The sequence below is a fragment of the Sturnira hondurensis genome, unplaced genomic scaffold (assembly GCF_014824575.4).
Source record: "Sturnira hondurensis isolate 20B ecotype Veracruz unplaced genomic scaffold, ASM1482457v3 Scaffold0013559, whole genome shotgun sequence".
NCBI lineage: Eukaryota > Metazoa > Chordata > Mammalia > Chiroptera > Phyllostomidae > Sturnira > Sturnira hondurensis.
In genome coordinates, this window is record NW_028086190.1 from 1,597,848 (window position 1) to 1,622,444 (window position 24,597).

Consider the following 24,597-nt stretch of genomic DNA (forward strand, 5'->3'; position numbering starts at 1 on the left):
ATTTCCAGAAGAGCAGAAATCAACAATTCTAAGCATCACCTCTCCCATCAATTATATTAATACTTGCACCATCAGCATTTCCAACTTGGCCCCTTATTCTCATTTTCCATAAATTCTTGATCGTTAGATAAGAAATGCCATTCCTCACTAGCCTCCAAGTTCACAACTGTAATGTTGAGATAGACTAGTTTGTCTTCAGGTGTGAGGTGTGTCATAGGCAGTTTATTACTCACAATGATTAAAGTACACAAGTTCATAAATTTACTTTTACCAATTAGAGTAGTTTTAAGGTTACCTCAGTTACTTTAGGCTCAATTAATTGAGTTCCAATAAACTTCCACAAAGAGGAAGGAGGCAAAGATGTAAAATTCTATTGAATCCTATGCTCCATGGACCAAGCAAATCACCGGTCCATAGCTGTGCTAGTATCATACGTGTCATCTTCACGTGTTTCAGAAAAAATTTAAAGTTGAGAACTGCTGTCCTAAGCAATATGTTGATAGTGATGTACTGCAAGTACTTTACAAACTGGAAAGGCATACGCAGATGTTCATAGTTATTTTTGGCACATGTTACACACAGAACACTCAGGCACGACAAGTCTGCCCCAAGGGATGGAAGGATACGTGGAACAGTTGTGCTGAGCACACAGGGTCTCTGGCAGCAGGCCCTCTCATCCATCCCCCAGAGCATCTCTGGATGAGACCCGCCCACTGGCACATCAGTAACAAACACCCTATATATACAGGCATATGCCCCAAAGGCTCTGTACTAAATTTGCTACCATTTTTAAGGACATTTCCACCAGTTATTCAAATTTAATGGTGGTAGCAAAGTAGAGTAGTGGGAACATATCAAAAAATAAGCTAAAGATTCTTCCTACCAACAAGATTAGTGAAAAACATAACATCTGGCTTGAGTAACGGTCCTTTAATTTCTACAAAAAGTTCACTTGGAGAGAAATATTAAATCTGGTATTTTTATACTATAGAGTCCATTGAATTTTGTAAAATGCAGGTGTAAGTAAAACAAGTATTTATAATTTTAAGTATTTAGAACTAAAATAAAAATTCTTTATCTTAACAGAGTCAGGACAGCTTACATTTGATATGCAAAGAGCATTCAAAGGCAGTTATTACCAAATCGAATCCACTGACTTTTTGTAAGTAGACAGATGATTGATGAATTCATTCAGATCTGTAAGAAACATTAACTCCATTTCTAAAAGCAGGATTTCACAATCATCAAGCTTGAAAAGTTGTAGTATCACAATCTCCTATTATGTGCCACCCCCAAAGCCAAATTGAAAAACAACAAAACCAGCAAATTCCACTGGTTTCTATGAGCAGGACTCCTAGCTGTTCCTTAGGTGGCCTCTGCATTAGCGAGCCTGGCTCCAGAGTGTACTCTTTGCTTGAAAAACTGACCTTCACATGAACAAGTATAAAGGACACATGGACAATAACTAAGGGTGGGGGGTGGAAATGGGAGGGAGGCGGGGAGCATGGGGCGGGGGGCGGGCAGGGTTGGGAATATAAGACAGAAAGCTGTACTTGAACAGGAATTAAATTTAAAAAATTATTTAAAAAAAAAGAAAAGAAAAGAAACAGAACTTTACCAGGTCTGCAGAGCGCAAAAAAAAAAAACTATCTGAGTAGGTTACATTCATCTGTCAGACTGGAGCTCATGGGCACAGACCATGATTTTTTTCTCATCTTCTCAGAATTTATTTGGCCTCCATGCCTATGTACATCAATGCTGTGCCAAGCAAAGAGTGATATGTGCATGTTGGCACTACAACTCCTTTTTAAAAATAAATTTAAAAAAAAAAAAGAAAAACTGACCTTGTGGTTTCAGTACACTGTCACCTGGTGTCAACCCTATGCCAGGCCATGGCTCCTGTGCCTCAGGTGTTGACTGGCTGATCATTGTCATCAACCCCCTCTATTCAGGCCACCTCCCAAATGATGACTAGACACATTGTCACTAAGATCACCCTGTTCCCACCAAGATCAACCAGCAGCATCTCCCAGGGCGCACTGTAGTATTCCTCCTACTGGTCCCAGATCCAGATATGTGGACCCAGCACAGGAGGTGAGATGTGTGTAGAAGGCCCAAGGCTGGGACACCTACTAGCCTCTGTGCCACCTGGGGAGGCCCAGGCACATGAGGAACCAGATCTTTCCAGCCTTCAGCTTCTGCTTCCCAAAAGCCAAGCCAGTTTCCCTCCCTGCAGCCGGTCTTGGGAATTTAGCACTCCTATTTACACTCTTCCCCTCCCCCCACTACCCCAGCTCCTTTCATCTGGGGCAGATCCTACCCTAGATATGTGGATGCAACGTCCTCTCTAGGCCTACTGAGGTTGGTGCTAGTTTTATTGAAAGAAACATACAGACACATTTTGGCAATAGAATTGATAGGATTTGCTGGTGGATTGGATGTAGGAGAAAAGGGGAGGAGAAAAATAAAGCTAGACCCCTAATTTTTTTTGGCTCAAGCAGTAGGGTAGGTGGTAGTGCCACCCCCTTCTAAAAGGTAGATGGAAGATTAACAGGTTTGTGAAGTAGAAATAAATATTTCTAGTGAACATGTGTTGCTTTTATAGTTCAAACACATATGTGCTATATGAAGTGTTAAAAATGTTTAAACAACCTAAAATAAGCCAAAGAAATATAAAAGTGTTTTGTAACATCTAAGAATGTGATTGGACTGGTCCCAACAGCAGAGCAAGAAAAGCACTTACTTACCTTAACATCTGTGAAAGTAGACCTAGGCCTCCTGCATCTGTTATGCCCACCAGACATCGAATGGAGACGGCGAATTGCCAGGTGGATGTGTGGCTTTAGAGAAGACAAAGTCAGGACTATAGATGTCTGTTGGTGGTATTTAAGGCCAAGGGATTGTTTAACAGAAGACGACAGAGTCCTTGAGACCGAGGAAGAGATGTCAGTGAGGCAGAAGGACAGCTGTGAGAGAATGGGAGGAGTAAGAGAAATGTTGGCGTGTCCAGTGAGATATAGGGACAAGGAAGTAGGCACCATCTTTATGTCACAGTGGTCTTTGGTGACTTGGACAAGAATGGTATCACTAGGCCAGTGCATCAGCCTCCTGGCTAATCTTTCAGTTTTCACATTTGACCTCCCTCCCATTTACAAAGCAGTGAAAGCCATCTTTTTAAAACAAACCCCATCAGCCACTTGCTTGAAGACATTCATTGGCTTACTTACATTTGAACTTAGAATAAAATCCAAACTCCCAGAGCTAGAGATAGGGTGAAATGAGTGAGGCACAAAATTTAAGACAATGCCTAGAATCTTACTAATTAAAATAAATTATATATAAATGAAGTAGCTTTTAAAAAATCAAATTGTCAAACTACAGCCCAGAGGTTAGCCATTTGTTTTTATAAATAAAGTTTTATTAGTACCAGGGCCAGGATTAGGGTGATGTGAGTGAGAAAGGGTCATGCAAGTGTAAGGTTGAAGCCTCTCCTGTCTTTATTTAAAATCTTGATCGACTGGTTCATTATGGAATTTCTGCTTTTTAAAAAAGATTTTATTTATGGTTGTATTTATTTTTAGAGAGAGGGGAAGGGAGGGAGAAAGAGAGAGAGAGACATCAATGTATGGCTGCCACTCGCATGCCCCCTCCCCAGGAATGGAACAAGTGACCTTGGTTCACGGGCTGGTGCTCAATCCCCTGAGCCACTCCAGCCAGGGTGAAATTTTTTGCTTTAATTTTGATTTTTGAAATATTGCATTTATATCACTTATATTACTGAGTTTTAGGTGCCTTCTAAGTTTTGTGCATGATGTACGTAAGTCATTTTCTTCATCTTTGCAAACCCCATATCAAGACCTGTATGTACTTTTTAGTGAGCGTGTTGCTTTCATGATCAAAAACATAAATACCAGTTGAAGTTTCTTAAAATGCTTAGGCAACCTAAAATAAATCTAAAACATGCAAAAGTGTTTTGCACAGCAGTACAGAAAGAATGGCACCCAACTTAACATCTAAAAAGGTGAAGATTCAACTTTGTATTTTCCAAGCAAGATCTGATCTTATGCAGTCAGTGCTCAGCGAGGCACATGGATTAATAACAGCAGGAGAACCATTTTTAGACAAAACTGATGATGCTTTCATGGAAAAGTTCCAGACACATTAGTTGTTTTAAGACATAATGCTCTTGACTACTTAAATATGTTATGAAAATACTTTTATTTTGTGACTTCTTAACAAAGAGAAGGCGTTTTTCTTATTTGCCAGGTTACCAGCCAAAAGAACCAGGCAGCTTTAATTTCTTTATTTATCTAATAAATCCATGTTATAAAATTGAAGCTTGAAGGACCTTGGAAATCTATTCATAAACATTTTTAAGAGTGCATATGGTTTGAGGCTTGATTCACAGAATAAATATCTGTAGGCTTTCCAGATTTCAGTTAATCAGAAATATTTTCTTCCTCTTAGCATCTCTCCCCTTTTTTCTCATCACTCTACCTTATGTTTTAAAGGTTAGTTTGCTTCCTCTGTGAATAACTGAATAAATGGATTTAGCAGGTCCTAAAAGCTATTGACTTTCATCTTACTTAAGCTCTTATATTACAAGAAATGTGTCTAACTCAATTTCTTTACCCAAGATTTAAGAATTCCCTAATGAAAAATACTGTCATCATTATAACTGGAAATTGGTTGCCCAGATATTGTCAATGTGACACGCATGTCCAAACAAGATCATTGGTGACAAAGACTTTGGGTGTTCCATGTACATACATGTCTCCAAAGTATTTGCCTCACTGCTCAGTTGTAATTTCTGTTATCTGGTTTGGTGATGGTTGGCATGACCAGTAGGTAGTATGATGTCCCTTGTCATGGTGGCCGGGCAGAATTCTGAGGGAGATGCATGCAAGGCCCCTGGAGGCCTAGCGCCACATTCTATTGGCCAAAGCAAGTCACAAGAGTAGCCCAGATCAAGGTCAAGGGAAATTAACTCTAAGCTCTATCCCCTGGTGAATGGGCAGAACGGAGGAAGCCTACAAAGTCACTGTCGCAAGGGTACATGGATACAGGCAGCCATCGCAAACAAACTACCAAATTACTGAGTGGGGAAAACCCACTCAGTAACCTATAATGAAGTAGCTTCACCTTGTCACTTTTTTAAAAGGTTTTATTTATATTTCTTTAGAGGGGAAGGGAAGGAGAGAAGGAGAGAAATATCAATGTATGGTTGCTTCTTGTGAGTCCCCTGCTGGGAACTGGCCTGCAACCCAGGCATGTGCCCTGACTGGGAATCGAACCGCGATCGTGTGGTTCACAGGCCCGCGCTCAATCCACTGAGCTACACCAGCCAGGGATCACCTTGTCACTTTTTAACAAGGCTATACGGGGAAGGGAATGGAGAGCTGTGAAAGAGAATCTTCGTGTTGGTAAAACCACTTGCAAATTCAAAATAGCAGTTGTTTGATGACAAAAATGCAAAAACTGAAGATGACTTCTTATCTATCTGGCATGATTAATGACTGTCTTGCCCATTTCTCCATGGTTATATGAAGCCGAAATTTTTGGCCAAAGCTCCTGAGAGATTCTGAATTTGTTCAGGGTTGGGAATTTCAACTTGACCATCTGCCATCTCTGAGTTTAGGTATCTAATATCTTAGTCTTGTAATTTTTTATTCTCTACATGGCTTATTAAGTGCTTATGGGGATCTAAGAATTTAACACAACACAATATTTAATTTGATAACCAACAACCTCTGAGACCACTGTCATCTACATATTACATGTGTGGGAACCGAGGCGTGGGGAGCCCTGCAACACCTAGCTGGAAGCCGCAGTGCTAGTAACAGGCAGAGCCAGGGCTCTTTAAAACACCCTCCGTCTATAGTGTCATTCCCTGGCCCAACCCTCTGGGATCATACCCTGTTTGTTTTCAATACTTAATGTTAGAAATAAATGTCAAATCCTAACCCATTGGAAAATAATAATCCATTATCAAAACAGGCAGAGTGGGAATTCTCTTACATACCCTGGGATGTTTAAATGAATGTTTGTAAATCTCTAATTTGATGGAGGGTACAGGTGAAAAGAAACTATTAAAATCTCTGATTAATAAATAGCCATTGGCAATAAAGATAAATTCAGTTTACTCAAGCTTGATTTCCTACAAAACTTCTTTAAAATGTATGTATTGGATAAAAAGGGGGTCTCGTTATGAGAAAATAATCTTTCCTCACTCAGCTAAGCACTGTCTAGTGCCCTGGAAGCCTATGCCATCCTGGGTTTGAACACCTAGCCTCAAGCCTGCAGAGAAGAACAGGGCCAGATAGTCCTGAGCATGAATCAAAGCTTTAACCAGTACTGCATCTGTGGCCTTGGGCTATTTACTCAGCCTCGCAGAGCCTCAATTTTTCCAGCAGTAAAATGGGGTTGATGATGCTTATGAAGCTATAAATATTAAGTGAGATAATGCACTTAAATCAAATTGTTGGAACATTAAGTGCTATTGATTTGTCTCTCACCTGAATTTTTCAACAGAAACTAACACAAACACAACACAGCCAAGACCCTGCAGTACAGCTGATTTCACAATCATTTATTGTTTTGTGTTTATATTTGTATATTTCACACTTCTCCCTCCAAAACTGAATATTTATAAAACAAGATGTTATGGGAAATGGCATTCAACAGACAGGTTCTAATCCCAGACCCTGCTCACTGAGTAACTAGCTGTCCCTACCCCATCCAGTTGCTTCATCCTTTTGAGCTTCATTCACTTCCTTCCAGCTACAAGACAAAGATGATTCTCTAATTCTGCTAATATCATGAGGTCGCCACGTAAGAATGCACAGCACAGTGACTGGCACCTCATTCCCTTTGGCATTTACAAGGACATGCACCCATTACCAAAAGGTTGTAGCAGGTGAAAAAGGAGATTTTTCTCCATTTTCTCACTCCTTTATTTTGGGTTTTTATGCTTCCCTCGCCTGTGTTTCTTCAAGGTGAGCACAATCACAGTTATAAACCACCCAAAAGGCTACAAGGCCTTGGAACAAACACAGTCGGATGAAATGAGTGCCTGGTCTCCGGAGTTGACCTTGGCACTCTGCCTGGTCTCTCTGCCTACTGAATAGAATTGGACCATCTGCAATGACATTCAGATCTTTTTCCTGAAGAGTTGGAACTAATTGAGAATGTGTCAGTGTGTAGTGTGCTTTGTGCTGCCTTCTGCTATAGCTGGCCTCTGCCAGGACCCACTTAGGTGGCATCAGGCTTCTAATTGGGTAGACTAGATGGGTCCTTGAGGAATTCCTCCTTCCTGTCACTGAGCAGTTGGTAATTTGTGCCCTTTTAAATAACATCTTGTGACTTCCGAAGGGTATTTTGAAAGCATTAAATCAGTGATTCTTAACCTTAGTAGGGACATAGACCCTTTGGAAAATCTGATGGAAGCGATGGATGTTCTTCCTCTTGCCCCTGAAAATTCATATACAAATACAGTCTTATACGGTTCCAGATATTTCACAAACTCCACCCAAAATCCAGACTGTGGACCCCAAATCCCAGCAGTAAATAGTACTTTTCTGCATAAACGTCTGTGTGCTCTGTGTTATCCACCAATAAGCTAATACCAAACAGCAGTCAGGAAGGGAGTATTTGTGGCTCAAGAAACTTTTTTTAAATGAAACAAATGATTGATCTGCGCTTCTGGGTTGGTGGGATAAGTAGGCAATGGAGGAGATCCTAGCAAATGAAACAGATGCTTTGTGTTGTACATGTTAATAACTAACCTGGGGCCAAAATTATAAACACAAATATAATTGGCCATATAAAAAACCACCATCCATGAGGAGGTATTAACCTGTGAAGGCAACCTGCTGCCTATTTCATACACACAAACTGCACACACATGTTATTATGATTATAGAAGAGAATGCCTATATCCTTGAAAAATAACATGTGAATGCTTAGGGATGAAGACAGTGTAACATCTGCATCTTACTTTAAGGTGTTTTAGAAAGATTACAGCTGCACACATCCATTTGACAAAGCAAATATAGGAAATGTTAACAATCACTAAACCTAAGTGGTGGGAATATGGCTACTCGTCTAGAACTACCTTCAGAAGTTCTCAAATAACTAAAACTTGGGAAGAAAGCTTTTGTCACAGGATATTCCTCATGCCATTGTCCCATGATTCTGCAACAGATTTTTTATTGCAATGCTGAAAGCAGAACAGTACTGAATATTTGGCCAAGGAGGTGGTGCTGACTATCATATCTGTACCTCCTGGCTCCGTCGGTCAGTAATGCAGCTAGGACTCCCAGAGCATATCTTTTCCTTTTCTGTTACTGCAGGGCTACATCCATCTTTAGTAGTACGCAATTTCCGTTATACTATTGACAGATAACAGACAAGAGATGCCCTAGGAGACCACAGCCACTATCTGGAACCAGAAGTGTTATTTTAAGACTCGAACCACCAATGGCATCAGTTTGTTACTCCTTCATCGGCAAAAATAGAGCACTATCTTTACTTAATGGCAGATCTCAATTTCATCTCTATTTTTCTGTTTTAAACTTTGTCTTTCATAACTATAGGGATGCATGATATTGGAAATTATAGTTTATTTTTAGAGTAAATTCACGTACTTTTTGTTCAAAGTGAGGCTAATGATTTCCTTAAATAGTTCTATAAAGATTAGATGGCTTCCATTTTCTCAATAAATTTCCTCTGTCCTTCATGGGAAGGTGAGTCCAGAGTGTTTCATGTTTACTGGAGGATGGAGAGACGGGGGAGCATCAGACCCAGGGAAGCACCGTCACTGGGGAATTGTGGTTTCAAGGTGGACTTCCTGCATCTCAGTTTCACTGCCTCCACTTATTTCCTGTATGATGGCTAGCCTTCCACCCCTGGTCTTTAAAATGGGTGTAATAGCAGTTGGACACTCAGAAGAAATGGAAGGCTAGTTTGGTCATAACCAAAACTCATGTTTTGGACTTCCGCCAAGATGGAGGCATAGGTGGAAACACTGTGCCTTCTCCCACAACCAAGTTTGGATACAACAAAAGTTTTGGTGAACTACCACACATCCAGAGGCCAGAAAACCGAATTATACGGAAGTCCGACAGCTACGAACCGTTCAACAAGGACGGTAAGAGGTGGAGCCAGCAGCAGAGCTGGGTCAGCCAGGGCAGATCTAGGAGCACAGGCAGCCCAGAACTAGTCGGGGTGCGGAACAGACTGACCAAGGTCGCACATTCGCGAGCAGTGAGACGGACCACAGAGGCCCCAGGGGGCAAACCCAGTGGTGGAGGGCTGACAGCGGTGGCACACCCTAGTGCCGAGGAGCAGGGTGCGTGGCCCTGGTGACGATGGTGGCTGCCGTGCGTGGTGGGCGTCGCAGCAGTGGCAGCGGCGGTGGCGGCGGAGGCGGGCGCTGGAGAGAAGCCATTGTCCCTCTTTGACCCCACCCCCATATACGACGTCACAACCCAGCGACTGAGTTGCCCTGCTCTGGTGAAAACCTAGGGCTCCGTTCCTGCTACTTAACAGGCATAAATAGCCCAAAGGATGGCTCAAGAAGAACTCAAAGTCCCAGAGCCAATAACTCTAAGTGACCAACAGATTGCCAGGCTCTCAGAAGCCCAATTTAAAACACTATTTATTAGGATGCTCACAGAATTGGTAGAGTACAGTCACAAATTAGAGAAACATATGAAGGCTAAACTAACTGAAATGAAGGGAGATGTCCAGGAAACCAATAGTGACGGAAAGGAAACTGGGACTCAAATCAAGGGAGTGGACCAGAAGGAAGAACGAAACAAACGACCAGAAAGGAATGAAGAAATGAGAATTCAAAAAAATGAGGAGAGGCTTAGGAACCTCCAGGACATCTTTAAATGTTCCAACATCCGGATTATAGGGGTACCAGAAGGGGGAAGGAAACAGCCACGAGTGGAAAATGTATTTGAACAAATAATAAAAGAGAACTTCCCCAGTCTGGCAAAGGAAATAGACTTCCAGGAAATCCAGGAAGCTCAGAGAGTGCCAAAGAAGTTGGACCCAAGGAGGAACACACCAAGGCACATCATAATTACATTAGCCAAGACTAAAATGAAGGAGAGAATCCTAGAAGCAGCAAGGGATAAGGGGACAGTCACCTACAAAGGAGTACCCATCAGACTGTCAGCGGATTTCTCAAAAGAGACCTTACAGGCAAGAAGGGGCTGGAAAGAAGTATTCCAAGTCATGAAATCCAAAGACCTACAGCCAAGATTGCTTTATCCAGCAAAACTTTCATTTAGAATGGAAGGACAGATAAAGTGCTTCTCAGATAAGGTCAAGTTCAAGGAGTTCATCATCACCAAGCCCTTATTATATGAAATGCTAAAGGGACTTATATAAGAAAGAGATGATGAAAAATATGAACAGTGAAAGGACAGCAAACGCACAGTTATTAACAACCACACCTAAAACAAAAGCAAACCAAGAGGACAGCTAGATCAGGAGTGGAACCATAGAAATGAAGAACACATGGAGGGTTAGAAACAGGGGGGTGGGAGGAGGAGAAGGGGGGAGTAGGCACAGAAAATAGCATAGATGGTAGGTAGAAAATAGATGGGGGGAGGGTGAGAATAGTGGGGGAAATATAGAATCTAAAGAACTTGAGACATGTGGTTATAAACTAAGGGGGGAGAAGGGTGGGGGAGGGAGTGTACGGGTGGAGGGGAAAGAAGGGGGGAATAGAACAACTGTAATGGTATAATCAATAAAATATATTTTAAAAAAATAAATAAAATAAAGAAGGGAAAAAAAACAAAACCAAAACTCATGTTTTATACAAAAGTTAACTGAAAATGGATTATGGGTTTTACTATGAACCATAAAACTAAAAATTTCTAGGGAAAAATAGGATAAAATCTTCAGGGCCTGGGGCTGAGCAAAAAATTGTTAGGTGTACTGCCAAAAACCAATGCATCAAAGGAAAAATTAATAAACTTAAAATGTTTCTTGTGTGAAAGACTGTTAAGAGACCATTAAGGAAATGAGAGGACAAATTACAGTTGGGGAAAAAATATTTGCAAACCTCATTACTGGCAAGGAAGTTGTATCTGATTTCACTTATTTATTATTAAACACACATTTTTGTGCATCTAACACCACTACACTAGGTACTATAGAATAAAATAAAATGAAAAAGGCATGGTCTCGCCCTTAGAAGGGTGCTCAGTAATGGGAAAGAGATGAGACAAATAACACAAAAGAATGAATTAGGGAGAAAACGAGGGACTCACAGAGTGTGAATGGAATGTGGAAGTAGCAGTGTTTGTAATAAAGGTCTTCCTGTGTCCTTTTCTTGGTTTTCTCCTGGACTTTCTTGGGAACAGGAGAGTAGATCAAGGAATGGGACCAAGTCTCAATATCAGTACATTTGATACATCATCTGATATATATATTTGGCATATCAGTACATTTGTTACATACTTGACATTTGAACCCTTTTGTGTTTTTCCAAGGTTTAATTACATCATTTACATTTGTATTATTAAATACTTAAATTGGGTTTACATGATATTCAGTTGCTTGATGGGAATTCCAAAACTAAGTTTAGCAAATCTGGCATCCCTATTTTTTTGCATGTATGGAAATTATATCAGAGTTCTTTAGGAATCAAGTGCTGGTATGGTGCCAATGAAATTTTTAGAATCATGTTAAAATATGGTGGAGAATTAATACGGGGTGTTAATGGGATTACACTATATCTAGGAGACCATAGAGCATGAGTGTCAAAACCACAAAGTTACATTATATTACATAATATTCAAATTATAGGTGTTTGTTCTTGGAGTTCAAGGTTTCTTTTTTTTCTTTAATCTTAGATCTGTGAAAGTTTTTTTTAATTGGCAAGAAATTTTGATGCTGATAATACTGTCAAAAAATTAAATTACATCTTCAATTTTATCAGTTTCAAGATGTACTTTAAATATCTAGAGACCTTTGCTGTATGTTGTTTACAATTTTATAGATACAGTTATGGTCTTTATATTTTTTGCTAGCTTCTCCCCAAACCAGAATGCAACTAAATCCCGCATTAATAAAGTAGTCACAAAGCATGATTGCAGAACTGGTGGTTTGGCCACAGTTAATATAGTTAAGTATAACCTTAAATATAACACTTAATACTAAGTGGTGTAACTACTGCCTATTATGTCTAGTTAATTTTATGATAACAACATTCATTTTGGAATGATACTCCATAAAAACAAAAATTTTTGTCAATTTTAGTCACATATTTTATCCCTAGAGCCTAAAGGATGCCTAGTACATAGTAAGAGTCCAATAAATACTATCAAATAAATACTGTTGAGTGACTGAATGGATTGTCTTTATTGAAAGTTTGCTATTCAGTCTCAAGTTGATGCTTCAGACATAATAAATGTGACCATTTCATGTTTTGAGTTGTTCTTTCCCTGAAACAAAAAAATAGCCCTAGTCCTTCAAGTGACAGAAATAAATTGAAGACTGGTAGTAGTTGGGCGCATGTACTTCCAGATAAAGTCTATACCCGTGGCCACAAGTGATAAACGGGACCACCAGAGGGCCCCACTCTCCCCAACTACTGCTAAGCTATAAACTCCCTAACACAAGCCAGCTTGTTATATGGATAAACTAGTTCAGTCTTACTTGAACCTACACCATTGTGAAGGTGATAAAAAGGGCTTCCGAGACCTTCAAGACACAAAAATAATAATGAAAACCCATGACCATTGTACGTAAGTCTAAATAATAATGCTGGAAGAGACTAAAGATAAGAAAATGACTATACTCCCTCTATCCCCAAACAACAATGTTTTTTAAATATATTTTATTGATCATGCTATTACAGTTGTCCCATTTACCCCCCTTCATTCCCCTCCACCCTGCACCCCCTCCCCCCACATTCCCCTGCTTTAGTTCATGTCCATGCATCACAAGTTCTTTAACTTCTGCATTTACCATACTATTCTTGCCCTCCCCCTGTCTATTTTCTATCTACCATCTATGCTACTTATTCTCTATACCTTCTTCCTCACCTCCCACTCCCCTGTTGCTAACCCTCCATGTGATCCCCATTTCTAAGGCTCCGCTCCTGATCTAGCTGTCCCCTTAGTTTGCTTTTGTTTTAGGTGTGGTTGTTAATAACTGTGAGTTTGCTGTCCTTTCACTGTTTATATTTTTTATCATCTTTTTCTTAGATAAGTTCCTTTAACATTTCATATAATAAGGGCTTGGTAATGATGAACTCCTGTAACTTGACCTTATCTGAGAAGCACTTTATCTGTCCTTCCATTCTAAATGAAAGCTTTGCTGGATAGAGCAATCTTGGATGTAGGTCCTTGCCTTTCATGACTTGGAATAGTTCTTTCCAGCCCCTTCTTGCCTGCAAGATTTCTTTTGAGAAATCGGCTGACAGTCTGATGGGAACTCCTTTGTAGATGACTCTCTCCTTATCTCTTGCTACTTCTAGGATTCTCTCCTTCATTTTAATCTTGGCTAATGTAATTGTGATGTGCCTTGATGTGTTCCTCCTTGGATCCACCTTCTTTGGGATGCTCTGAGATTCCTGGATTTCCTGGAAGTCTATTTCCTTTGCCAGATTGGGGAAGTTCTTCTTTATTATTTGTTCAAATAAGTTTTCCACTTGTTGCTCTTCTTCTTCCTTTTCTGGTATGCCTATAATTCTGATGTTGGAACATTTAAAGATGTCCTGGAGGTTCCTAAGCCTCTCCTCAATTTTTTGAATTCTTGTTTCTTCATTCTTTCCTATTTGGTTGTTTCTTTCTTTTTTTCTGGTCCACTCTATTGACTTTAGTACCAGGTTTTTTCCCGTCACTATTGGTTCCCTGTGCATTTCACTTTATTTCACTTAGTGTAACCTTCATTTTTTCATCTAATTTGAAACGAAAATTATCCAGTTCTGTGAGCATCCTGATCACCAGTGCTTTGAACTGTGCATCTGATAGGTCGGCTATCTCTTTGTCACTTAGAAGTATTGGCTCTGGGGCTTTGAGCTGTTCTTCTGCTTGAGCCATAATGTTTTGGTCCGTGCGTGCCTGTTACATATGAGGGGCAGAGGCCTATGTATTCACCAGGGCGGGTCAGCCCAGTCACAGGGTTGTGACTGGGGGTGGGGTCAGAGAGGGAGCAGTGGCTCTTGTTCTGCTCTGTCTCTCGGATTTCAGTCCCCCCTGCCACTTCCCACAAGCAAATTAGGTCCTTCTGGTGCTGGTTCCTGGGTGGGTGAGCTTGTGTACGTTCTAGGACCCTGTGGGTCTCCCCAGTGAACTCTCCTGTGAGGCTGGGAGCCTCTCCCAGTAACTCAACCCCTGAAAGTTTTTCCAATCAGTGCTTTTAGGTTTTATTTCCTGTTGCTGGGGCCCTGAGTTGTGCAGTTTTTCTCACTGACCGTTTTTAAACCTGCCTGGTTTATCTGCATGTGAATGTGTGTCTCAAGGCAGCTGGCTGCCTTGAGAGCCTTACTGGGTTTCTGTTCCTTGCCCTCCCAGTCCACTAACCACTGCCTTTTCCTGGGGGGACCCCTCTCCGCCAGCTGCCAACTTCACCCCTCTTACCGGTCTGGATGAATGGTTCGTTGTTGTTGGACTTCGATACAGTTCAATTTTCTGTCTGTTTTATTGTGTTTTTGTTGCTAAATCTTTGTTGTCCTTAAATTTGGTTGTGCAAGGGGGTACAGTATTTCCACCTACACCTCCATCTTGGCTGGAAGTCTGACACCAATGTTTTTACTATATGAACCCAAATGAAATCTGTCATTCCTCATCACAGAAATCACTTGGCAACTATTTTCTGGCCTCCATTGGAGTCAAAGCTCACAACTAATTTTTAATACACATAAATTGCTTTTCCTGTATTTGCAATTCCAATGTCTTCAATTTCTTCCACAAGGTCCATTGCAAGGACAACTTCACTTTCCTGTTTCCCCAACATGTGAAGAGGATCTGGAGCCCAGCTGTCCTGAGTTTCTATCCCAGCTCTGCCACTTACTGGCTGTGTGGCCTTGGACAAATTGTTCCATCTTCATTGGCCTCAAGTCTTCATGTATGAAAGGAGACAGGAGTGGTTATAATACCTATTATTGTGAAGATTCAATAAGATATTGTACATGAAGCTATTGGTGCATATTGAGCTTTCAGTAAATATTACCCATCATTACTAGAATTTTTCACTATTTGCAGCAAACTATTTTGTGCCGTGTCCAGCACCAGCGTTTGTTGGGCTTTTACTTTTAATTCAGATCAACTTAGACACTTCTCTTTAAAAAAAAAAAAGTGAAGTAATCCAGAATGAACACATGAATGCATTTGGGGTTCCTTACTGGTCACCAGAGGTTTGGTGATGACTGATGCCAGAACACCACTAATAGCTGGTGTTTGATTGGCACATCAAAATTGTTCGTTAGCAATTGGGAGAAGTGCTCAAGCAATACAACAACGTATATTAGGAACATCTGGATCATTCAGGGCGGTGAGGGATGGTAGTGGTAGTTGAGTTGTTAATGCCTGAATTAAGTGAATTAACAAGGTGTTTAGTATCCTAAGTACAGAAATAGCTTGGGGCACTTCCTGCTTCTCTCCATTTATAAAATGGGGATTACTGCCTTCTATGTACCTACTTAATAAGAAAGATTAAATTACAGACTCTAAGGGTGGATTTAAATAATCGTCATTACTATTAATACAGCCAGTGGAGCAAGCATTGAAGGAGCTTTCATTACTGACATGGAACACAGCCCCCATTCTGCCTAAGTGGCCTGACTCTTCCATGCCTCCTGGTTGCTATATTAGGGACCATAGAGGCATGAGGTGAATACTGTTCTCAAGGATCTTACAACTTCAACTGTGTGAGAGGCTGGCTGGGAAAACTGGGAGCAGTACATACCCAGTACAGCTTACCAATTCTGTGGGAAACATTTAAAACTCCTTTTAAATTTTTTAGCTTTATTGATGTAATTGACATATAGCATCCTGTAAGTCTGGGGTATACAATGTGTTGATATGATGCATTGCAAAATGGTTACCACTATAGGGGTAGCTAATACCCCCATCAGGTCATATATAATTACCATTTCTTTTTTGGATGAGAACACAGGTCTACTCTCTTAGCAACTTTTAACTGTATCATACAGTGTTATTGGTCATAATCACCATACAGTACATTACATACCCAGAATTTATTCATCTTATAACTGGGGGTTGGTACCCTGACCAACCTCTTCCCACTTCCCATCCCCAGCCCCTGGCAGGCACCACTGAGTAAAATCATTTTAAGGGTCTCAGTTAATGCTTCAGGGGGTGTACCAGACAGTTATTTAGGATGTAAGAAAAAATACTAAGAGTCTTCCATTTATTTTTATTTTTAAAAAAGAAAGAAAAATTAGTTTATGTTTACTTAGTAGTTGAAAGTACCACATAAACTAGATATGTAGATAGATAGATAGATAGATAGACAGGCATTCACATTATATATATACATATATATATTTCTTGTTCAAAATTGTTTTTGATAATGACATATAATCAATAAAGTTTGGAGACACTGATTATATGCAATTGTGTAAATTGCAGCTCCTCAGTTACAGTGCAGTTTTGCATCTTGAAGTCATCCTGACCTCTTGCCTACTGAATACTCCCAAACTGTAGTTTCTAATAATTTTAGACAGGATCACAACAGATGCTTCATCTCATCTGTAGACTAGTGGCCTTCTCATGGGGTGAACGTTTGCCAAGTTTTGAGGGAAACTTGTCGTACTATTTATCCAAATTGTGACTTTCAACAGTTACCCAACACATGCAGGTACTCACATCGACATGTTCACAAACCATCCCCACACAGCCTGGCTCCCTGGAATCAGAGAACTTCTAGTCCAGAAGGCAGCCACCATAGGCTGGACTCAAGACTATGCCTGTGCCCATCTGAGCCATGTATTTCTCTTTTTGCTCACAAGCAACATCCTACCAAGTGAAACCTCCAGAATTTCATGGGAGGTGAGATCCTTTTGGTTCAGTTTCGGCTTCTGTCTTCTCTGAGTCATCCAGCCTCCAGAGTTTCCTAATCAAAACTAGGCCCACTAAGGTATTCAGGTATGAAAGCAGACCTAGCCTGGCCAATCCTATATCCTGGCAATGCTGATTCATGGGACAGGGACACAGTCAGGAAATAGAATCTGCTGTATATCTCCTCCCTCAGCTGCCAACCTCAGACACGTCCAATTAACCATCTAGTGTCCTGTATAAATCACCTCTCACCATCCTAATCAATGGAATTTTCCTACTTCCCACACAAACCACCCTATTCTCTTTAATCCAGTTCATAACCCTGAACCTACGTTTGTCATATAACTTGTCATTATGCTCCTTCATGGCTCCTAATGACAATAGAGCGAATGACATAGTCATTACTATGTGCCAAACATTGGTCTAAGTACCTTACATGTATTAACTTTTTAATCCTCACAGTAACCTTCTGAAGTACTTACTATTATCATCCACCTTTTATAGATGAGAAAAATAAAGCATAGGGAGATTAAGTATCTTGTCAGAAATGTCACACAGCTAATAAGTGACAACAGTAGGAAAATAAGCTCCAGCAGTCTGAGCTTGAATTTCATATACTTAATAACTATATGACAGCACTTCTCATCCTATATTACTTCTTCTCCTGTATAACTATTTAAAAGGCAATATGTTGTTTCATAACTGTCTCTAAGCAATTTCACTACCATTCCCTCCATTTGGGGGCATACCTATTATTCTGAAATTTCTTCCTACTACCCAAATATTCCATGACTATGGGGCTTATTCAAATAAATCATCAAAATGCTTTCCTTCCAAAATGTGAGCTTCCATTACCACATTTTTTAATTAATTTCCACCCTTTCTAAAAAAGCATTTGACAAAATCTACACCATTTATGATAAAAAAAAAACTCTCAGCAAAGTGGGAATAGAGGGGACATAGCACAACAAAATAAAGGCCATGTATGACGAGCCCACAGCCAGCACCATACTCAATGGGGAAAAACTGAAAGTGTTCCCCTTAAGATCAGGAATAAGACAGGGGTGTAGGCTTTCACCACTCTTACTCATCACTCTTACTCATCACAATACCATCTGTCCTTGTCACAGCAATCAGACAGTAAGAAGAAATAAAAGGTATCCAAATTGGAAAGGAAGATGCAAAACTGTCTTTTTTTGCCATAGACATGATAGTGTACATAGAGAATCCCAAAGATTCTACCAAGAAATTACTAGAACTGATAAATGAATTCAGTAAAGTACAGAATACAAAATAAATATTTAGAAATTATTGCATGTTTGTACACCAAAAATGAACTATCAGAAAGGAAAACTAAGAAAACAATGCCATTTACAATGGGCACCAAAAACAAAAACAAAACTGGGAATCAATGCTACCACCCTCCTGCGTTTCTTGAAGCCAGTTGTGAAGGGGGTGTTCCTGCATCCTGGTGACCACCTTCAGCACTTCATTAGTCTCTGAGATTCTTACGTTCTTACAGGACAGTGATATTGGGATAATTACCCAGCTGCCAGTGGTAAAAGTAATTTGAATTTAAATCTCAGCTATTTTTTCTTTAGGAATTTATTTAATTCACCCTTCTAATATTTTAGGGTATATGTTAGGACACAGTAAAGGGAGGGAGAGGGGGATGATTTTGCATCTGATTAAGAGGTTCTACCGTTTCTTTCCTTTTACATTTCAGATTCCAGGCTTTTGTACCTTTTGCTAGTCTTCCCAAGGGCTTTAACTTTCTCTCACCATCCAGGAGAGAGATGGCAAATCTTTTTGCTCATTACAGGTAAATTGTATTGAAAGGAAAAGGAGACATCATTTCATACATCTTGGTTAATTTTTAAAGTGGAAATCAGTCACTCAAGTTGTCCCTCACTCAACCTTTCTAAATTCTAGGACATAAAAATTAATGTCAATTAAATATTGCATTAATATTTCCAATTACTGGCATGGATGTTTTCGATCACATTTACAACAAAATTATACTTTCTTACAGATTTTACAGACTAAAGTCTGTTTCTTACAGACTTTAAAGTGTGTCTGGGTCCCTGACACACTTAATGTAGGCACATTCCACAGGATTTAGTGAAAGGTCCTGGCGGTGGACATTTATGGTTGCTACTTGACTGTTGAGCCAAATTGCTGGTCTTTCTATATCTCTTGCCAAGCCACCATCCAGAAAAGACATCCCTAAGTTACATACTTGTTTTTTGGCATATGAAATTGTCTCAGTGACCCATTTGGTTATGTGATTTGCAGGTGGGCAATCACCAGGGGCTGGGTGGCTCTGGTGCAGCTCAATAGCACCATATTTGCTTAATGTTTACATGTGAGAGTGGAGGCCTGTATGTGGGGGTAAGATTCTGTACAAATTCACAGCAAAGCTTTACTTAGTAGTCAAGAAAGTTATTTCTTGCCTTGGCTGGTGTAGCTCAGTAGATTGAACGCAGGCTGCAAACCAAAGGGTCGCTGGTTCAATTCCCAGTCAGGGCACATTCCTGGGGTTGCAGGCCAGGTCCCCAGTAGGGTGTGTGTGAGAGGCAACCACACATTGATGTTTCTCCCCCTCTCTTTCTGCTTCCCTTCCACTCTCTCTAAAATAAATAAGTAAAATATTTTTAAAAACTCTCTTTTTTTAATATTTTATTTATTTTTAGAGAGAGGGAAAGGAAAGGAGAAAGTGGGAGAGAAACATCAGTGTGTGGTTGCCTCTTATGTATTCCCTACTAGGGACTTGGCCTGCAACCCAGGCATGTGCCCTGACTGGGAATCGAACTGGCAACCCTTTGCTTCACAGGCCCGCGCTCAATCCATTGAGCTACACCAGCCAGGGCTAAAAACTCTCTTTAAAAACAAAAAAAGTTATTTCTCAATCAGTGGCATTCAAGGGTCAAAGGAAGTGAGATTTAAGAACTTGTGAATGACTGATAGCATTAAAATACTTTCTAAATGGGCTACATGTTTTATCAGATGAGTGATAAGGCGCTTTCAAAACAGTAAAGAGGCAGCAAAATTCCAGTAAAGAATTGGGGCTTCCACCAAGAAGAATAACAGATATTTCATTAGTGGCAACATCCCAGTGGCTCAATTACTCAAGTACTTGCAATAATTAGGAAGGGGGGGCAGATTGAATTGCATAAAGGCTAAATTATATAATACTTTTTTATGCAAAAGATGTGTTTCTTACATCCTGGCCTGGTGGATATCCTGCTTTCATGAATGAAGAGGAGGATCTGTGTTGGTACACCAGAGCCCCAACCTGAGACCCTTTGGGATGCATTTTATGAACTTTGAAAAATATTCCTCAAGAATTGCTGTGTAGCCCTGATGGGCCTGGTTCAGTTGGTAGTGTCGTTCTGCAAAGTGAGAGATCATTGGTTCATTTCCCTGTCAGGGCACGTACCTAGGTTGCAGCCTGGTCCCTGTTGGTTGGGAAGCATGCAACAGGCAACCATCGATGTTTCTCTCACAGTACAATGTTTCCCTTTCTTCCTCCCTTTCCCCTCTTTCTAAAAGTAAAGAAATAATTTTTAAAAAAGAATTGTTGTGTATACTATGGATTTGGTTTAAGAGATCTTTCCTGTAGTTGGCACAGCCTTTGAACTGACCACCAGGAACTGGGCTTCCAAATGTATGATGTTTTGGTGTGTATAAAGTTAGGGGGATTAAAAAGCAAAATGCATAATAAGAATGTCAAGATTAATCCTTATAGTCACAGTGGATTTTTTTTAAAAGCTGTCTTCTGTAACATCCCATGGGTTAGAATAAACTTGCCAAATGTTCGATAGCCCTGAAAAGAAATTCACCACACCAAGACCAACTTAAAACCCAGATAGTTAAGTTAAATCACCTAGTGATTAGAAACACTACAGGCTATGCACACTTGAGTTGTTTCTTTGTCACCTTCACTAGTTATTTCCAATGTAATTAAAACCTCTTTATAATTAAATTCCTAACATAATCAGCAGCCCATTGCCAAGACAGAGGCTTTTTCAAGATGTAATTAGAGTGAGGCTAAGTCAGGTGAATGTCAGGAATTATCAGTAGACATGGGCAAGCCCCTGAAAATGAGCAATTACTATCATATGTCACATTTTTCATCTCCTTTGCAACAAGGTTACATAAAAAGAAGTGGAGGGTGTCTTAATGGCCTCAGCTGCCATTTGTGTGTATACATAAATTTATGTGTTGTAACCTGATGTGCATTCATGCCTGCAAATTACACTTGAAAGAAAACTAACAGTGTCAACTCCTGCTGACATTGAACAGTGGGAGGTTTTGTACAGGATTCCAGATTTTCCTCTGTAGCATCTGTGTACAAGGCATTTCTTTTCATTTATTGTGTCTTATGATCCTCCTTGCTTGTGAGAGAAAAAGGAAGTCAATGCGGGTAGATATCTTTTTCTTTCCTTCAAATCAAAAGACACGCTTAGACTTTTTTCTTTCTTCAAATGTTTTCTTTAAATATATTTTTTAAACCAAAGTCTCAGCTGGTGATATTTTGCTCTTATAAACATTACCCTTTCATCTTGCTTCTTCATGTTCTGTGGTATCAGTCCCAGCTCATAATTATTTTTCTCCCATTTAGCCACAAGGTGTAAATTTGCTAACTGAAAAGGCGTGCTCTAACAGTTAATCTCGATGTATGTCCAAAGGCTGAGCCGGCTGCACTGGATAATTTCCCCGGGGGATTGTTCTGTATAATGTAGGGCCATTTGTTGAGCTGTCTGATGTGGAAGAAGAGAAAATGAAAGGACCTGCCAGACAGAAACGGGATCATACAGTGCCTTTAAGACCAAAAAGGGAAATCAAAGGGCAATTTCAGGTCCACTCCATTTCCCCAAGCATGTGTCTAGGAACTAGGGAGTCAGGATTTTTTTTTAATTAGTGTTTTCAGAAAAGTCACTGAGAGGGAGCCCCAAATCAGGGGATTATGGCAAATTTAGCAATGCCCATAGCTATGTTCAGAAATCACCACCAATCCAGAATGCTTCTGTAGGTGTCTGAGAGTTACTAATTCTACAAGGATCTACAAAAATGTTTGGAACCAGAAGAAAAAAAAAACATTGATATTGATTCTAAAATCCTAAAAGATATCTAAATATTTAATTGAATGCTTATAAAATGTTTAATATCAACTTAAGTATTAAACTTAATCTTCTTAAAAATGACATGTGAAAATGAATCATGGATTCATTTTTCTCACTTTTCAAGGTTTTGAGCATGCCAATCATAAGTTAAATGAATTGCATATAGCCGATAATGTAAAAATTTTCATTTTTCATGGAAATGTATCGTTTAGGTGGGGTCACTTAATGTTCTTTGTATGACGTGTGTGGTAGGACTAGAAAAAGGAGCCGAGGGCCGCCGAAGGTTTTAGAACAACTCTGCACCTGTCCGCTCATCTCCAGGTGTGTGATTATCCTTGAAGATGCAGAGCAGCAAAGACTGTAATGGGAAGACCAGAAGGCAAGCCAGGGGGAAAGGTTCTAGTTTCTTCTTGCTGTGTGCAGTCATAGTTGAGATGAAGTCACTAAGGTAGTAGTCTGAGCGTGAGGCAATTCACAAGGTACTTAACTCTACATCGTTGGAAAGATCACAGGAAGGTGCCCCAGTTCTTTCAAAGAGGGAGTGTTCCTATTAAGTGGGGGAAGCAAAGCTGCCCAGTTGAGGCGTGTTGGTAGAACAGCATTGCCACCTTTTCTGAGTTGTGTTCTCTCCCAACAGCCCCTCACATGCCCCTGTGTTCAGTCAACTTTTTCTCAACTTGACAGAGATATCCATTCTTAGCATGAAAAACTTGAAGTGGTAGGAGTAGGAAAAAAGGTGGATTATCTGAATTCCATGTGTAGTAATTATAGTCTAATTCAGCGACCTTACTTCTTCAGGCTTTCTTTAATTTTTTTTATTGAGCCCACGTGGGACAGTGAATGCTGACTCCCTTCAAAAGACAAGGGAATGAAACTTTCTTGAAATCCTCCTAGCAATAACCACTAATAAAAGTTTGGTATAATTCTTGCAGAGTTTTTTTACATATACTATTATTATTATTAATAAAGTGAGATATAAATAAGGTTTAATTTTTATTTACTTAACAATATATGTTAGATATGTTTTCGTGTCAATACAAGTGTACTCACTTCATTTATTTTAATGACCACATGGTATTCCACTGAATGGCTGGACCTTAATTGATCTGCCTTCTATTGCCTGACATTTGGCTGCCCATTCAAGTTTGATCTTTCAGGAAACGTACCATGTGCCTAAACAAACCATCATATATTAGCGAAAAATATGCACTCTTGGCCCCTTGTGTGGCATAATGCTTCCCAGGAGCAAAAAGAAGCAAATATTTCCCTATTAAGAACAAACAAATGATTGATCTTAAATGTAAAACCTAAATGTGATGCACTGTTTATTTATTTACTTGTCTTTTTTTTTTTTTTTGCCTTTTTCTTTTATGCAGTCATCTACAGCCAGGGACAAGGATGAACCGACACTACCGGTAGGAAGCAGTGGCCCTGCCTATACCTATTCATGTAACCGTGGAGAGTGGAGGGTGGGGGGAGGGGGGGAGGATGAGGGGCTCATGTGCTCAACAAGTCATCCCCTCCCTTGGAACACTTAAGTGGGTTAATCTGCTGCTGTGTGTGTATGCTCCAGCCTACAACTAGTCTCAACTGAATTCTAACATTCACTGACAAACTATCTCTGAGACTAGGTTGTATAAAGTCAGAGCTCTCTCCTTCATTTGGCATAAACTTTTTTAGGAGTTGAAATAGTGAAATAGTCCCAAATCACATTCCAGGGGATGTTGAGCTGATATTTGGGAACAGTGGCTGGGTGGGGTGGTGGAAGGTTGTCTAATGCCTTATAGCTTTTATTTGTATATCTGCATGCATCTAATTTTTGGTTGGAAATTTCTTTTGGTTCTATAAAAAGAAATGCTGCATGGGACCTATATATGTTATTTAGATAGATAGATAGGTAGATAGATAGATATAGATATATACACACATACATATATAAATTATATATATGTATAAAATACTGAAAAGAATGCCTCAAGTTTTTTAATAGATATAATCCTCTGCTAATGAAGATCTCCAAAGTAGAGTTCTTCCAATTTATCATAATAAGAACTGTAGTAATAGTGGTCATGGCCAATTATTAACAACAAGCACATGTTTCAGTTCCTGTCCAATTAACACATCACATTTTGTACTGTGAAGCACAACACAGAAATGACCTTCAGAGTTTTTGTGTTCAGCCATTAAACAGTGATTACATTTCAAATCCATTCATTTTTCTTAACCTTGCCCCTAAAATATTTTGAACCTTAACCATCTGAATCAAATAACGCTATTTATTTTAAAATGTTACAGATTTTTAAGGCAGAAGGATGAGAAATGAAAATATGTACAGCCCCATCATTCCTCCTCCAGTGCTGAAAGCAAACATTTATGACATTCACTGAGAGCCCATACCATATGCCAGCCCCAGTGCTGGG

At 39.8% G+C, this 24,597-nt stretch overlaps 1 protein-coding gene across 2 annotated transcripts in view; it reads left to right on the forward strand.

Moving 5' to 3' along the window:
• The window catches only part of SLC24A2 (solute carrier family 24 member 2), a 251,278-nt gene that overhangs the window by 134,109 nt on the left and 92,572 nt on the right, over window positions 1–24,597 (forward strand). For both annotated transcript variants that reach the window (XM_037061898.1, XM_037061899.1), the window contains exon 3: window positions 23,554–23,592. In XM_037061898.1, the coding sequence (XP_036917793.1) occupies window positions 23,554–23,592 (39 nt within the window). The remainder of the gene's footprint in view (window positions 1–23,553; window positions 23,593–24,597) is intronic.